The 16719-nt window shown below is 48.7% G+C and overlaps 1 protein-coding gene across 1 annotated transcript in view; it reads right to left on the bottom strand.

Moving 5' to 3' along the window:
* MYO16 (myosin XVI) overlaps positions 1 to 16719 on the bottom strand; it is a 421162-nt gene that overhangs the window by 205789 nt on the left and 198654 nt on the right. Inside the window, exon 16 of the mRNA XM_047756311.1 lies at positions 1776 to 1884. Within this exon, the coding sequence (XP_047612267.1) occupies positions 1776 to 1884 (109 nt within the window). The remainder of the gene's footprint in view (positions 1 to 1775; positions 1885 to 16719) is intronic.

Below are 16719 nucleotides of genomic sequence, written 5' to 3'. Positions count from 1 at the left end.
TCAGGAGTCTTGCAACTTAGTGATGGAGACAGGGCTGTGAAAACAACTTACAACGTGGTGCCACGGAGCTGCAGAAGCTGCCTGCTCTGTGAGCAGGGCAGGGTGGCTGCCCTCTATCTCTCTGGCCTGAGCAACCCCTGCCGTCCTGCTGGCCAGCTGAGTGGTGGTGACAGAGGCAGAGGTGGACAGATCTGCCAGGACCGCCGTCACAAGCCTGACTCACGGGGTCTTGCCAATGCAGGATAAATTCCTTCCTCACCCTCTTCCTTATTCCTGGGAATGACCTTGTCCTCCTGGGTGGACTCAACTGTCACCTCCCCTTCCCCCCAAGGATCCAGATGAAGCGACTATCTTTGTATCTTTGGTTGAAATGCACTTATTTCTGTTACAAAAAGCCTGTTAAATTCCCTGCTCACGACCTGAGGTCGAAGGTCCCTTTTGCTTGCCCTGCCTTTGAGGCTCAATCCTGGGTTTTTAAAGCCCCCTTTCTAAGCAACTGGTTCTTGGGTGGAGTGGTCCCTTCCCACCTGTGCATCCGTTCCCACTAAGGAAGCAGAGATTCCAGGCAAGAGGGAGGGGTTCCGAAGTACCAAAAATGTACACCAGTAGCAGCAGCGAGGGACGGGAACATACCGACGGGGAGGAATTTGGGGAAAGACAGAAGGACAGAGATTGGAAAAGCAGAGCGACAAAGAGCCAAATGCCAGAGGCCTCGCTTTCCTGGAATCCCAGTCTCTGAGCGGGGCGAGGCTGGGCAAAGCCAAGTGCCCAGAGCCCGTGCCTTCAGGGCGAGGCCACCTCCTCAACCTTCTGTGTTTACCACCTCTGTGCCCCCCTGGCACCGCCCCCAGGGCCATGTGGGCACCTGCAGACACAAAGACCCGAAGCCATCCACCTCCTGGTTTAAGACACAAACAGCACACACTCACGTCTGACTACATTGGGGCTCCTGAGCCACGGGGGTACCAGCACTGGCCTGCAGTCTCATGGGGCTGATGAGCCAGGAATTGGCTGTACTGCAAACTGGCACCATGCGGAATGGGAGCGACATGAAGATGACATGTGAGAGAGAGAGAGAGATGCCAGCGTGGCAGGTCCCGGGGGCGGGGGGGCCTTCCCACTGCTCTCCCTCTAGACCCGCGCTCCCTGCTGGATTCCGTGAACACCCACCCCCCGGACTGCGTCACCTCAAATCAACCAGAGCCAAGAAAAGTTAAAAGTCCCTTCCCTCGACCTCACTAGGCTCGTCTCCACAGGTGGCCAGCGGCTGTCAGAGGGTAGGGCGCACACCCAGAACATTCTAGCCTCATGGGACTTGCCCTGCGCAGTCATGGGTTTAAGCACTTCCAACAGTGCTTTTCAGCTTTGGGATGCCGGCAGGTGTTTGACAGTTCTCTGAGAATTAAAAAAAAAAAGGAGCATACTGTTCAAGAAGATATTTTCATCAAGTCATTACTTTTCAAAGTGAATCTTGGCAGGAACAGTAGCTTCGATCTGCCCGTTTTCTGCTGAGCCAGTCGGTGCAAAGGTCTTTGATTTGTTTTGCTCACGAGGTTCCCAGGGGAAAAGGTCCTACCGCCCTGAAGACAGAAGCCCCTTCTCCTGTGCAACCTCGTCTGTCCTCATGGCACCTAGACTCCTGAGCTCACTCCTGGCTGCCGTCTGTCTCCACTAGGACGTAAACTCTGGGAGGCAGAGCAATGTTCTGGAGGGAGCAACTTTCATAAATTAGTAGAGGGCTGATTTTCTCCTGGACTGTTTACAGCACGACTCACCAGGTGACTGAAGCCAACGGCATGCAGGGCTTGTTTCAAAACAGCCAGTTTCTCCCTGTTCAGAGAGGGCTCTGCTGTGGCTCCATCTCGGAGGCTCTGGTTCAAATACCTGCAAGGAAGAAAAACACACAGCTTTAGGGCTTGGCCTGGAGTCAAACCCCAGGGGTCAGACGTCGCTTCAGCCACATTCGGTCTCCAGAAGAATGGCAATCAGCTGGATGCTGCGGACCCGTGTGCTTATAAGGCTCTGGTCCATAGGAGCAGATGATGTTTCCAGAAGGAAGCAAAGATCTTATTGCAGGCCATCGTTACACTGCTTCACTTGCTCCTCCCCTGAGCTGCACCCTTCCTAGGTCACAAGTGTCTGGGTATCTCGTACAGAAGCTCGGCAGGTTCTGCAGGATGCTTTGTAATGAATACCTGTGTTAAATACTTTTATTCTTTTTCTTCTTTTGCTTTTGTAGGGCCACACCTGCGGCATATGCAAGTTCCCAGGCTAGGGGTCGAATCTGCCACCTACACTACAGCTCATGGCAACGCCGGGTCCTTCACCCACTGAGTGAGGCCAGGGATCGAACCCGCATCCTCATGGACACTATGTCGAGTTCTTAACCCCCACCAGGAACACCAAAAGATTTTTAATTTAGAGTACTTTATTGTTTCTTCTTGCCCATATCTTTTCATTATGCGGTGCTTGATTGGTTTGCTGATTTATTTCTTTCATGCAATAAACGCAGGGGAATCACCTACCCGAGACACCAATACTAGCAGCTGAGGATGTAAAGTTAGAAAGCTCGTTCCTGGAGGCTCAAGAGCAAAAACTGTGTGCGCATGGGCAGCCAGGACACAGCTGCCCTACTCCTATTCTGTGGGAGCAGAATAACAGGGGTGAACGTGGCCTGTTGGTGACCACTCAGGAAGGGGGCCATAGGGAAAGGCTGGGGACCGGTGAGAGGCTTGGGTGTCAAGAGATGAGGAAGGCTTGGCCAAGCAAATCCAAGACCCCGGGGTGTCCCTGGACTTGCCAGCAGCAAGTACGAAGGCAGGTAGGATGGACCACGCGTCGTGTCCATGGGGACTCACATGCCGCAGCAAACCCGGGGCCTCCAGGGACAGAGGCAGAGGGCGAGAGGTTGGACAAGTGGCCAGCGTTGTGTGTATCTTGCAAAAGCGTTTCCATGACATCTTGGAAGTCACGGGCTGTCCTGAAGTTGTTGAAAGAAAGAGAGGCCACGAGCAGGTGGCGGCTTCAGAAAGAACACGCTGTGGCCCCGTAAAGGATTTCCTGCAAAGAGACAAGGCCACTAAAGGAGCTGTTGGATCCAGGGGACCAGCAGCGGAGGGGCAGGCGGATGAGATGGAGAGGCGGCCGGCAGGAGGGGGCCCGGCTGGACCCGGGGGACCGGACAGTGAGGCCTCGAGGATGCTTCGCAAGCTTCTGTTTGGGAGACGGGGCGGATGGAGGCCTCGTTCACCCCAGAAGCTTCTCAAGAGAGGAGAACGTGTGGGGAGAGAAAGACACGTGCACTTTGAACGACCTGCTGAAAGCCAGTGGCTGTCCAAGAAATGGCTGGCGCGGAGGATGTGAAATTCAGAGAAGACTAGAAAATAGAGCCTGGAAGCCATCGACGTGCAGGTGACTAACACACGACGAGCTCGGTGGAAAGGAGACTCTAACCTCTTCGGGATGAAGGAAGAACTGACGGGGAAGAGGCCACAGGAGCGGGGCGGGGCGGCGGGGGGCGGACCCGGATGCAGTCGCTGTGGACTGGGGCTGGAAGGGCATCTTTGTCCTTGACCTTGGTGGGGAGGGTGGGAGTGAACCAGCCCCGTGGATGCGGGGGGAGCGGGGGAGATTTGGGGAGTCTCATAAGCTGTGGTGGAAGCCCCTGGAGACCAGACAAAAGCCAAGAGAAAAGGGAAAGCAAGTTCTGAGAAAGGAAGAGGGTTTGGAGCCGGATCAGAGAGGAGGTGTGGACACCTGCTGGAGGTGGTTGGCGACAGGAGCACCTCTGGGCATAGAGGAACCATGCTTCTGGCCTCCGTTTCTCAAGCAGGCTTGAGGGGCGTCCTGAGCATCTAGGACACTCGCTGTGGCGGAGGGACTTCGCTGCCAAGCGGGGGACAGGGGGGTTGGCCAATGCCGCTGAGGACCAGCTCCTGGGGGTCTTTCTCTCCCTCCAGAGGTGAGTGAGCTGGGGCTCGGGGCCGTGGAACCAAAGGAAAAAGTCAGGGGCAACCACAGTCGCAAGGGGCTGGGTGATGGCAGTCAAGAGTCCTCGTGCCTAAAACTCACAGCGTCTGCAAGATTCTAGCGACCCAGAAGGTGTCGTGATGAGGAGCCGCAACCACCCTCCATCCTTGTTCTCGCCGCAGGCTTCCATCCACCGTCCTGACTCCATCTGTTCTTTCCCGCTGGATGACCAGAGACAGAGGTTTCCCAATTCCATCCAGCGTGGCCGCTTAACGTCTCGCAAGAACAATCAGCTCCCGGCAACAGTGCAGAGTCAAATATGCAGAACGCCACCGACCCTTTTCACCTTCTTAAAGATGAATCAGTGAGTGAGCTCCGCCTATGGAGACCTCAAATGTTTCTTTAAATCTCACCCTTGTGCCCTTAGCGTGTCGCTATGGTGGGAATGTATAGCAGCTATGACCTGCCGCGTGAATGTAGCAGCATTTTTATTTCCGTTAAGTTCTGGGCAGAAGGGGTATGTGAGGTTCATCTATGCCGTCATGGACAGAGCCATTCACATGAAATGGTTCACGAGAAACCCAACCCAAACAGGAGACTTTCAATGGCAGGTGGAGGCAATGATGCTTTAACATGAGTGGCCTTTTCCTCTGCAGTCAGAGAATGTGCTAGTATGACAATGGTTCCCCCCTGCCAAAAAAAAAATGGGCCTCAATGTCTCCTTTAACACGTCCCCTGCTATTCAATAGCATCTAGGTGGATTTCAGTAGAAATACCCTTCTCCTTTATCAATAAAACTGTATTTATAATGAGAAGATTAATATTAGAAAAAACCGGAGGGTTTGCTTTTTGGAGATTAAAAGTACTTGTTTTTCCTTGGAGGTCCTGTCGTGGCACAGTGGCTAACAAATCCAACCAGGAACCACAAGGTTGCAGGTTTGATCCCTGACTCGGTGGGTTAAGGACCCAGTGTTGCTGTGAGCTGTGGTGTAGGCCGGCAGCTACAGCTCCGATTAGAGCCCTAGCCTGGGAACCTCCATTTGCCACCGGAGCGGCCCTAGAAAAGGCAAAAAGACAAAAAAAAAAAACCAAAAAAACAAAAAACTTGTTTTCCTTTTGAAATCATTTAATAATGAAACCACACACAGGACAGAGAAATCCTTGAAAAATGGACCGAGTAAAATATTACAACTGAGAATGGTTTTATTTGACTCCTTTTGGTGATATTTTAAACTTTTATTATTTGTAGAATGAAGTCAACAAAGATTAAAAGTGGAGTGGGAGTTCTCTTCCTGGCTCAGCGGTTAACGAACCTGACTAGGATCCATGAGGATGCAGGTTCGATCCCTGGCCTTGCTCAGTGAGTTCAGAATCTGGCCTTGCTGTGAGCTGTGGTTTAGGTTGCACATGTGGCTTAGATCCTGCATTGCTGTGGCTGTGGGGTAGGCCAGCAGCTGTAGCTCTGATTCAACCCCTGGGAACTTCCATATGCTGCAGGTGCAGCCCTAAAAAGAAAAAAAAAAAAAAAGATTTAAAATGAAGTAAAAACGAATTCACCGTTTCCAGTTCATGATGATTTTAGGATAATTAAGACACCTTGTGTGATAGGCTTTCTAGTCTCAGATTGCAATAAGCATATAGATTAAGAGTATTTCCTAGAAAAAATATATATATCTTGCATATATGGAGAGCTTTAGTCCCTGTGTTCCGCCATTAATAAATCTCTTCATCTGATAAATAACTAAGCCAAACGAAGAGAGGGACATCTTGAGAAATTATAACAAATGCTGGCAACAATGTAGAATATTAAACTATAAAACGTGCTCTTCTGTGCTTCTCAGTACAAGTCGTAAACAAAGAAAATGATCATAGTCCTTCTCTTCCTGACTATTTTTTCCCCGTGTGAATCACTCGAAGGCTGACCATCCCATGGGCGTTTCCAGATGGTTTTAATACCTGGAAATCGGGAAAAGTGACTGTGGACTCTGGGTTAGAGACCACCCTGTAGACGAGCTGCGCTCCCCTGATGGCCCCCAGCCCGCCCCCCAGGGACCGAAACCACCCAGGGTGAATCTCTGCAAGGGCTCCCTCTGACTGCCAGCTTCCAACTCTGCCACCTGCTAACTCGTGATCCCACAAGTCCCAGGAGTCACATCTTAGTGCTCAGTAGTCCATGTCTTTTATATGCTCTATTATGATTCAAAATCCTATTGTTATTATTATGATGATTTTGCTTTTTAGGGCAGCACCCACAGCATATGGAAGTCCCCAGGCTAGGGTTTGAATCGGAGCTGTAGCCAGCCGCCAGCCCATGGGAGTCCAGCTGCATCTGCGACCTACAACCAGCTCACGGCAACGCTGGATCCTTAACCCACTGAGCAAGGCCAGGGATCGAGCCCAGTCCTCATGGATACTAGTTGGATTCGTTTCCACTGCACCACAATGGGAACGCCTCAAAATCCTATTCTTACAGCTCAAACAAGCTGCCTTCTTATCATCGCCTTTAATTCATGGTAACTTGGAACGGTGATCTTGGGCTACTTACAGATGTTTCAATGCCCAGAGCCAGTAACATCAGAGACTTACTTGTGGGACCAAGAATCATTGCATTTTGTTTTCAAAAGATGGACCGATGAGGGGTATGCTCCAGATGTGGTTTCCACCCAGGAGTAGAGGATGGTAACCTGTGGGCTGTGTCATGTTGAGTCACAGGTGGGTGAATGCTGGGTGACTAATTCTACTCAGAGCGAGAGGCTGTGGGAACTAGTCTAGTGGGTCCAGGGCTCACTTCCAGATTATCTTCGAAGCAAGACTCAGTTAATCTTCACCTTGATCCTGAAAAGCGGAGCTATTACTGCGTCCACTTAAGATATCGGGGAACTGCGAGTTCCCCTTGTGGCTAAGCGGTGACGAATCCGACTAGGATCCATGAGGAATCAGGTTCCATCCCTGGCCTCTCTCCGTGGGTCAGGAATCTGGCATTTTGGGAAGCTGTGGCGTAGATCACAGGTGTGGCTTGGGTCCCTCATTGCTGTGGCTGTGGTGTAGGCCAGCAGTTGTAGCTCTGATTCAACCCCTAACCTGGGAACCTCCATACGCCATGGGTATGGCCCTAAAAAGACAAAAAAAAAATTTTTTTTTTAAAAGAAAGATATCGGGGAACTGAAGTTTGTTCTAAGGTCTCCAAGCCAGGAACTGGCCAATGGCTACACCCTCAGTCCTGACCCCTCTGTACTCTCAACTCAGTTACAAGTGTCCTGCAGGGGCCTGGGCTGGGCCGGGGGGTGGGGGGGTGGGGAGACTGAATAGCCCCCCAAGGCATCTTCCTGGAGTGAAAGGTTTGCTTGAAAGTGTGTGGGGGGGATTAAGAAGTGGAATGATTATTAAACATGGGTGTGTCTTAAATAGAAGGCAGTCTCATGAGGTGTTAAGACTTCATAAGATATTTTATGATTAATTTATTCTTTTCTGACTCAACTCTATACCTGCACTTCAGGAATGAAATGCAGTAGCTTATAACTGAGCAGGACCCTGTGGGGCCTTCCTGGGACAGACCCCCCCAAACCCCACCGTATCCTCCACATGCCTCTTGTTTGTGGAAATCTTGAGCTTCCTAGGCCTTCCCAGAGTCCCAGAGAATCAACTTGAGAAGTAAGAAAGGAGACAGTGAGAAAGGAAGAAGCAAAGACAGTCAAGCAAGACGAAATAATAATCGTTTAGCCCTTAAAGTCAAAGATGTTTAGTTCCCCATCAAGAGCTCTAGATAATATTCTGAGCCTCATCCCGTGAGCACTTTTGCAGATAGTGAAACCTCTGCCAGATGGAAAAAGGTAACTATATGCTGCCCACAAACACGCAGACCCCAGACTGGTTGGAACCGGGACTTTGATGATGCTGATTCCCGGTGACCTCACCACCGACCAATCAGGAGAAGGTCTGCGAGCCGAGCACCGACCTAGCAACCCCCGCCCTCACCCTGTCTTTAAAAGCCTTTCCCTGAACGCCATCTGGGAGTTTGGGTCCTTGGGGCACTAGCTGCCTGGCCACCTCCCTTGGCACCTGCAATAAATGCTGACTCCTTCTCCACCCCTTGGGTGTCAGCAGATGGGCTCTTAACTGAGTGAAGGCCAGAGGACCCACGTTTGGTTCGGTCACAAGGCTCACAGCTCAGCAGAGCCTCTGGGAAATGCTTGAGCCCTGGCTGCCGCTCCGGGCAGGTGTCTTGTCACTGTGAGGAGGCCGGGACACGGCTGGTGCAGGTGGGACTCTAGGACAGAGTTCAGCGACAGTGGGTTCAGGCATCTTCCTGGGACTTGATGAAGTCACTCACCAGTTCTAGAAAAGCTATAGTTTCTTGGGGGTGTTTTGTTTGTTTTGTTTTTGTTTTTCCTTTTTCAAAACCAAAGGATGGTTTCTTTTGACCACGTTCAGAAATCTCACTTCTGCAGATCACTGAGAAAAGCACACCTGCCCCAAATAGACAAATACCTTTGCTTTCACGGACAGAAAAAAAAAAGTAGCCAATGCGACGAATGTGTTGCCGCGGAACAATGCAAAATCCCACCTGGGCTTTGGATGGCAAAAGAATTCATTGCAGGTCGAGTTTATTTAGAATAAGTCAGTGACAACAACTGTTGACTTGCGCTATTTCTGATCAGCTGTTCCGTTGTCCCGATTTGATGGTTGTCATGACAACAGATAGCATTCCAGGGATCCATCTTCTAAGGTGGGTCACACTCATAGTCAAAATCACCTGTGGGTCTACATGTAGCTGCCTGTGAGGGTGTGAGTGAGGGTGTGTGCGTGGTGTGTGCATGGTATGTGTATCTGTATGTTGATACGTATGCTCTGTGGCAAAGAAAAACACAGATAGGACAAACTATTCTGGGCTTGTCACAGGCCCCCAGTCTCCCTCAGCCTATGGCGCCACCTGGGAGAAATTTCTTGTGTGTGGAGGGGCAATTTAACCATGCCAAAAAAAAAAAAAAAAAGAGGAAGACAAATGCCATGTGGTATCGCTTATATGTGGATGCTAAAATACGGCACAAGCGAAGTTAGGTACAGAACAGAAACAGACTCACGGACCTGGAGAGCAGACCTGTGGTTGCCAAGCGGGAGGGGGAGGGGTGGGGTGGATGGGAGTTTGGGGTTAGTAGAGGCAAACTACTGCATTTGGAGTGGATAAGCAATGAGGGCCTGCTGGACAGCACAGGGAACTCTATCCATTCGCTTGCGATAGAATGTGATGGAAGATTATATGAGAAAGACAATGTACATATATATTTAACCGGGTCACTTTGCTGTATCACAGAATGTGACAGAACACTGTAAATCAACTATCGTAGAAAAATAAAGTTTAGCCAGCATAGGAATGAAAGAATAAATGACTCACACAGAACAGGACGAACCATTCTGGGAGGGACACAGGCCCCCAGTCTCCCTCAGCCCACGGCGCCACTTGTCAACAGGACCAGGAGTTCAAGGTGGCAGCGAGGTGCCCTGAATATAAATACAATGACCTTTTGCCAAAAAGCAGAATTTCTAGGGCGTGAGTCCCCCTCCAGGTAGCAGCCTCCTCCTGTTTCACTTAGAACCGCAGACCTGCAGCTGGCGGGTAAGTCCTGGAGACGTGGAGCCCAGCGCGGGGACTGCCGTCTGCAGGGGCTGTGCTATCAACGGCGACATTCTAAGTGACACACACACAAATGATAATTACGAGATGCGATGGAGGTGTCAGCCAGCACTGGAGTGACGTCCTATTTCTATGTAAAAATCCAAATAATACACTGTACACCTTAAACCTGCACAGTGCTACATGTCAATTACATCTCACAAATTAATTCATTCAAGTTACTCATGAATTGAAACATCAGCAGCAGCCCTGCCCCGCTCACCAGACACGCAGCGACTCTCCTGGGCCTGCGCCTGTGCCCAGGACGCACGGGGAATGAAGGCGCAAAGAGAAACAAGAGAGACGACGACTTAAAAGCATGTGCCATGGAGTTCCCGTTGTGGCGCAGTGGTTAACGAATCCGACTAGGAACCATGAGGTTGCGGGTTCGGTCCCTGCCCTTGCTCAGTGGGTTAACGATCCGGCGTTGCCGTGAGCTGTGGTGTAGGTTGCAGACGCGGCTCGGATCCTGCGTTGCTGTGGGTCTGGCGTAGGCCGGTGGCTACAGCTCCGATTCGACCCCTAGCCTGGGAACCTCCATATGCCGCGGGAGCGGCCCAAGAAATAGCAACAACAACAACACATAACAACAACAAAAGACAAAAAAATAAAAAATAAATAAAATAAAAAAATAAAATAAAATAAAATAATAATAAAATAAAGCATGTGCCGGCCCGTTCGCCACGTCTGGGCTCACACTTCAAAGGTGATTTTTTCGCTGGTGTTTGATCTGCCGCGTCAACACAGGGGGACAATATCTTATCCACTGTGGGCGAAGCCACCTCCTCCTTGGGCACTTTACCATGTAAACAGAAACCAGCGAAGGCAGAACCAGAGTTGGCATCCACCAGGGAAGCCTGTTGACGGGTTTCCGCAGGAAGATGGTGACCCGCCGTGAGCTGCCCACCTGCCCCCACCTCGCTCCTCAAAGGAAATTCTTCTCTTTATTGTTTTTAAACTATCTGGAAAGTATTAACTAATTTTAAATCCCCTCCCCCCAGTGGAATAGGAATAAGACTTTTTATTAACCACGGGTCCAGATACATAAATCTCCCCCAATGAAAACGATAATCTATTAGCCCCAACTGTTTTGTTTGGAGAGAGGAAACGCTGCCAGCCGCCTTCAGGAAAAGAGCGGAATCCATTTAATAAATGACGCATTCAGGAGACTTGGGGCCCTGCGACATTCCCAGAATAGTTTGCCCATATTTTTGTAATCAGTCAGAATACTTCTTCAAAACATCTGGTGGAACACATTCGAAACGCTTAACCCTCTTCCAATCGGGGGACCCTAGGGACGAATTCATTTCTTGAAAACAGAGGTGGAGGCATAAGGACAGAGTGGCTGCCTCCTGCACAAAGGGCCCAGGACAAGTGTTTGGGGGACTGGACCCCAGGTTGCACCCTGTCCCCAGCCTTGTGCCCCACGCAGGGCCCCCACCCCCAATCCCCCGCTAGGAAAAGGCATCATTTCTTTCCCATGAAGATGCAGAGAACTGGCCACACTTAAATGAGTGAATTGGTGACACAGGGAGAGAGAAGGTTGTGCACAGGCCAAGGCCAGGGGGCTGCATCTGCCGGGTGGAGGGTACGGGGCTTGCTGTATCTCCCACCAAATCCAGCTCAGGCCAGACGGGCGCTGGCTCTGTGGGTGGGGAGGGGCAGCTGGTGTGTAGGTATAAAGATGCGTCGGCCAAAGGTGGGGGGGGCGGGGGAAACTTACCCCAGAAGCCTCGTGTAAGGTCATATCTGTGACACTGCGATGAAGGCCAAACTCAGACGTGACCCTGTGTTTCAAATACTGACCACGGGTGACACCTGTGCGGAAACACCTGCCCTCTGTAAATACCCCAGAAGATGCCATTCCCACGTGGGAGCGTTTAGGGGCAGGCGCTAAGGATGCTGGTTTCTGGGCTCCCCCAGGGCCACCTGTGGACTTGCACGGGTGACTGTGCCCTGCTGGCTGTGAAAATGCCACACTGCTGGTGACCCGCCAGCACAGCGAGTAAGCTCTCCCAACTGGGCAGGCTGCAATCTCCTGAGCGTGACTCTTGGTCACCCTATCGCACGGTCCCTTCTCCACTCCCTTCCCCCACTTGCTGTGTGCCTGGTGCAGCTGAGGCTTCCCTCACAGTGAGTCCGAGAGCTGTACCCTCTCCCCAAGGTCCCCACGGATGAGTAAGCAGTGAACAAAAACGCCACTCTGTCTTTGGCCAAAGACTGGCAAAAGCAAGGGAATGATCAATACCATAAAATCCAATCAGTATTCTGCCTAAATGAAACCCAAACGGGAATTCCCGTCGTGGCTCAGTGGGTTAAGGACCCCACGTTGTCTGTGAGGATGTCGGTTTGATCCCTGGCCTCGCTCAGTGGGTTAAGGAGCTGGCATTGCCATAAGCTGCCCATAGGCTGCAGCCTCCTTTGCAGGTGCAGCTCTGATTCTGATTCTAGCCTGGGAACTTCCATACACTGCAGGTGTGGCCCTGAAAAAGAAACAAACCACCAACCAACCAACCAACCAAAAAACCCCAGAAATACTACAATGAAGACTTTATTGGGGAAATGATCTAGTGAAAAAAAGTTTACTGTAAGAAACTAATAAGCAAATAGGCGATCAGAGGTGACAAACCTGCCTTAAATTCTTTGAGTGGCAGGAAGGCAATATGAAAAAACGGAAGGGAGGGGAGAGGAAATGAAAAACATTTCTAAACTGAAAAATAAAGCATTTCCTTCATTTGTTTGATGGCCTCTTGGATAATCTCATTCGACAAAGAGCAAACTTAACCTTTCTGGAAGCAGCTGCATGTCCACAAGCAGATACAGACAGGCATCATCAACGAGAGCTCCCAGCCCTGGCGTGACTATTATATCCCAAAATGATGCCGGTACGTCTCTGTCTTATTAAGAAGAAACACCAGCACTTCCACTTACACCCACTGGAATCTTTGTAAAGAAATTCAAGTGGGTAAAACAAAAGTACACGACAAATCAGAGACAGAACACTAATTCAGGTAGGCAGTGCAGGAGCACGGGCTCCCGGGCATTCTTTTGATATGGTTATTGATTAACATTTGTGGCTTAAGGGCTCCAGGGAGTAACATCCCCACAGGCCTCGTTTTATTACAGGAAATGCGCATTCCCCACAGGCTTTGTTCACTGTGGGAAATGCGAATCTCCGGCCCACTCTTCAACTGATAGAAAAGGAATGAGAGGAATGGTGACTTAGTCTAAGGAAAGAAAGGGACAAAGATACCATAAAACTTTGGGGACAATTTCCACCCCTAAAACCCCTAGCGGACAAGGACTGATACAGGTAACTGAGCAAGGCCAATGGGAGAAAACCACATCTGTCTGGACCCCACGTTGGTACCCCCCCCCATCTTTGAGAGAGAAAAATCCCTCTAGGACAATAGAGAAGGGGGCTCTTCTCCTCCCTCCCAGCTGTCCTGGGAGCTATTTGCTTTTCTTTAATAAAAACCTTGCTTGCTTGCTGCCTCTGTGTTCCCGGAGTTAATTCTTCGACTGCCTTGATCAAGAACCCAGATTCCAGTATCCTATTTCCATATCCATAACTTTAAAAAGATTTCTCAAAAAAAATTCAGGAAAATCTCAACCCCAACGCATTATTAAAATGCACGTAGGAGTTCCCTCCCATCGTGGCTCAGGGGAAACGAATCTGACTACTGTCCATGAAGACACAGGTTCAATCCCTGGCCTTGCTCAGTGGGTTAAGGATCCAGCGTTGCCATGAGCTGGGGTGTAGGTCACAGATGTGACTCAGATCTGATGTGGCTGTGGCTGTGGTGCAGGCCAGAGGCTACAGCTCAGATTCGACCCCTAGACTGGGAACCTCCACAGGCTGCAGGCATGGCCCTAAAAAGACAAAAAAATGAAATAAAATGCACATAGTACCGAGTAATCTTGCCCAAGGCTAAGTACGCAACTAGATGATGTCAGAAATGGGATATTAGAACTGATTACTTAAGGAGATCCGCAAATTCAATTAAACTGAAGAGCCCGACTTTTATTTTTGATAAATATCGGTTCTCATTTAAAACTGAAATAAAATTGTACACACCAAAACACTTCTTCACTCATAACTGACCCTAAAGAAATCAAGAGAAAAGGGAAAGAAAACAAAAGGTATTAGTGCATATATACACGTTCTCTTTGATTAAAGGTCATGGTACTTTTAAAACCCTTTTTTCTCCTTTTCACTTCAGAAGAAGAGTTTGACATTTTAGGTAAGGGCATGCCCAAGCAATTAAATTCTATTTTTATGATTTCCTTTTTATTTTGTTTTACTTTTATGACAGCCTAGCTGATTTACAGCATTGTGCTAATTTCTGCCGTACAGTGCAAGGATCCAGTACTTTTTATCTCAGTTTGTAATTTCATTAGCGTCTTCACAATTTTTGTGCTTTGGAAAAGATCAGGCTGAAAATTGCCCCTAAACTTAAAACAAAATAAAATAAAAGGAAAAAGAAAAAAGGGACAGAAAGCATGGGTTCTAATTCAGGGACTATTTTATTAACCTCTTTTGGCTCCTCTTTTTGAATATTTTCTCGTACAGTATGTCTGTTAAGCCTGTCATTGTGATTATAAATGTGCTATATATTTTCAATAAAAGTATGTGTTACATAGAAATATAGTTCACATATAATATTACAGCACAGAATGTTTAAAATGAGAGCCAAGAAAATCTAAAAGAAAAATGAGTGGAATTAGTCATTAGCACTTAAAGTGAGCTCTTAACTTCTCAGTTCTACTCTCACTTCTCTCAACTTCCTCCATAGTCTCACCTGCAGGCTAGACTTGAACTACTTATTAATAACAAAACATTCTTCCTGAAATAACTGAGCTCAAATAACTCTTTAATAGTCCAAACAACTGATCCCTATGAACTCACCAATGTTGCATTGTGTTTTCAGGTCAAAATCTACATAAAAAGGAACATTTGCAGAAAAGCCTCAGGGCATGTTGCCTACCTGTCACTATATCTTCACATTCAAAAATAACCTGAAAGTCAAAACTTCTGAAAAATCTATTACTGAACGATGTGCTTTAGCTCCAAGTGCAATATTCTCATTGAAGAATGTCGACGTGAGAAATTCAAGAAGTTACGCGAGAATGTCAACAAGCAATTTGTTATGTAGAGAAGTACAAAATCCATTTAAAAAAATGTTTAACGATAGTTTCGCCAAAGATGGATAGTGGAATCTTCAAGACCATTAGACGGGACTGTTTTGGTCTTGATAGCACTCATTCATCTAGAGCAATATTCTAGGGGAATAACTGGCATTATTTTAGCTTTTCTCTCTGACACTGAAGATATGAAATGCCATTGTAACCCACCAGGTCACTCTTCCATGCTTACTGCCACTACGACTCTAAGATCATTCTTTATAGAAATAACTCCATGTGGTCTTCTAAACCAACTCCACTCTTTATAATGTTAATAAATAGTATTGTAAAGGGAAATAGGAGGCTCAGATGCGTCTTTACTGCCAAATTTACTTTCAATTTTCAAATGTACAAAAGTCTACATTTGCTTAGAAATTTATATAAATGGATGTTTGGTACTGTGGAGTCTTTAAACATGATACAGAGCCTTCTGGTAGCTTCTCTCTGCCCAATCCGCTGCTTCTAAGAACGTTAGTATTTACAGTCAAGGGATCAAACATACTAAAGAGTTAACCCTAAATCTCAAATTTCATGAAAATAAAAGCTTCTAAAATTAGGAAGATTAAACTCAGTAGAGAGTCACTTCGGATGTGTTAGAAGACAGGCAGCGTGACCTGGAGTTGGGCACCTGCCATCAGCCTCGACATGGAGTAAAACATGAGCCACTGCAGCTGCCCACCCGCAGCATCGCCTAAGCGGAGCCCAGGGTGGAGACCAGGAGCGCGGCGCTCTGTGCTCTGGCAAAACTGGAAGAACGTTCAGGTCTTGAGAGAGTTCGACGTTTTAGGAGATTTTATGAGCCCAATTCTTGCATCTCCTCCCATCTAGAAAAACACGAAAATCCTTCACGGTGATGCCTGCTCCTCCTCGTGGCTAGTGGTCCCTCCACGAGACCAGAGCAAACTCTATCAAATGTGTCCGTGACTGCACCCCCTCCCCCTCCCCATTATCAGGTACCCTGAGGTTAGTTCCCCCTGGAGCTGAGGGGCGCATCAAAAGAATGGTTTCAGTGAGCCCAGGCCTTTGCACCTTTCCATAGAAATGCGACAAATTCCTTAACTTGAGGAGTTCCTGTCATGGCTCAGTGGTTAATGAACCTAAGAACCATGACGTTGCGGGTTCGATCCCTGGCCTCGCTCAGTGGGTTAAGGATCTGGCATTGCCGTGAGCTGTGGTGTGGGGTCATAGACGCAGCTCGGATCCTGCATTGCGGTGGCTGTGGTGTAGGCCGGCGACTGCAGCTCAGATTAGACCCCTAGCCTGGGAACCTCCATATGCTGCGGGTGCAGCCCAAGAAAATACCCCCCCCCCAAAAAAAATTCCTTAACTTGAGATATTTGGTTGTTTGTAATCTTTTGTCCCTACCTCCTGCTCTTTGTTGCAGAAACTCCCATAGATCCTAGCTCCCCTCTCGCCTCCTCAGAGCAGTTTCTCGGGGCTCTGTCTACCAGGCTTAAGTCCTAATTTTGCCACAGATAAACTTAACTCTCAAATTTTAGGTTGTCCATTTTTCTTAACAAACTTAAAATGGGTGGGGCAAGGATTAAACTATACAAATTAACTAACAAAAGTTAAAAACCACAGGCGACATTTTTTTTTTCTTGTTAGAGCTGCACCTGCAGCATATGGAGGTTCCCCGGCTAGGGGTGGCATTGGAGCTACAGCTGCCGGCCTACACCACAGCCACAGCAATGAGGGATCTGAGCCGAGTCTGCGACTTACACCACAGCTCACGGCAACCCTGGATCCTTGACCCACTGAACGAGGCCAGGGATTGAACCCACATCCTCGTGGATACCAGTCAGATTCGTTTCCACTGCGCCACGAGGCGAACTCCATCATTATTTTTTAAAATGAGCGTGATCCTGGTCTATTTCCCTGATGTGATGACTTTA

Source organism: Phacochoerus africanus, chromosome 13, assembly GCF_016906955.1.
Source record: "Phacochoerus africanus isolate WHEZ1 chromosome 13, ROS_Pafr_v1, whole genome shotgun sequence".
Taxonomy (NCBI): Eukaryota; Metazoa; Chordata; class Mammalia; order Artiodactyla; family Suidae; genus Phacochoerus; species Phacochoerus africanus.
The sequence above is the reverse complement of the archived record's forward strand: the minus strand, read 5'-3'. Positions and strand labels throughout refer to the sequence as shown.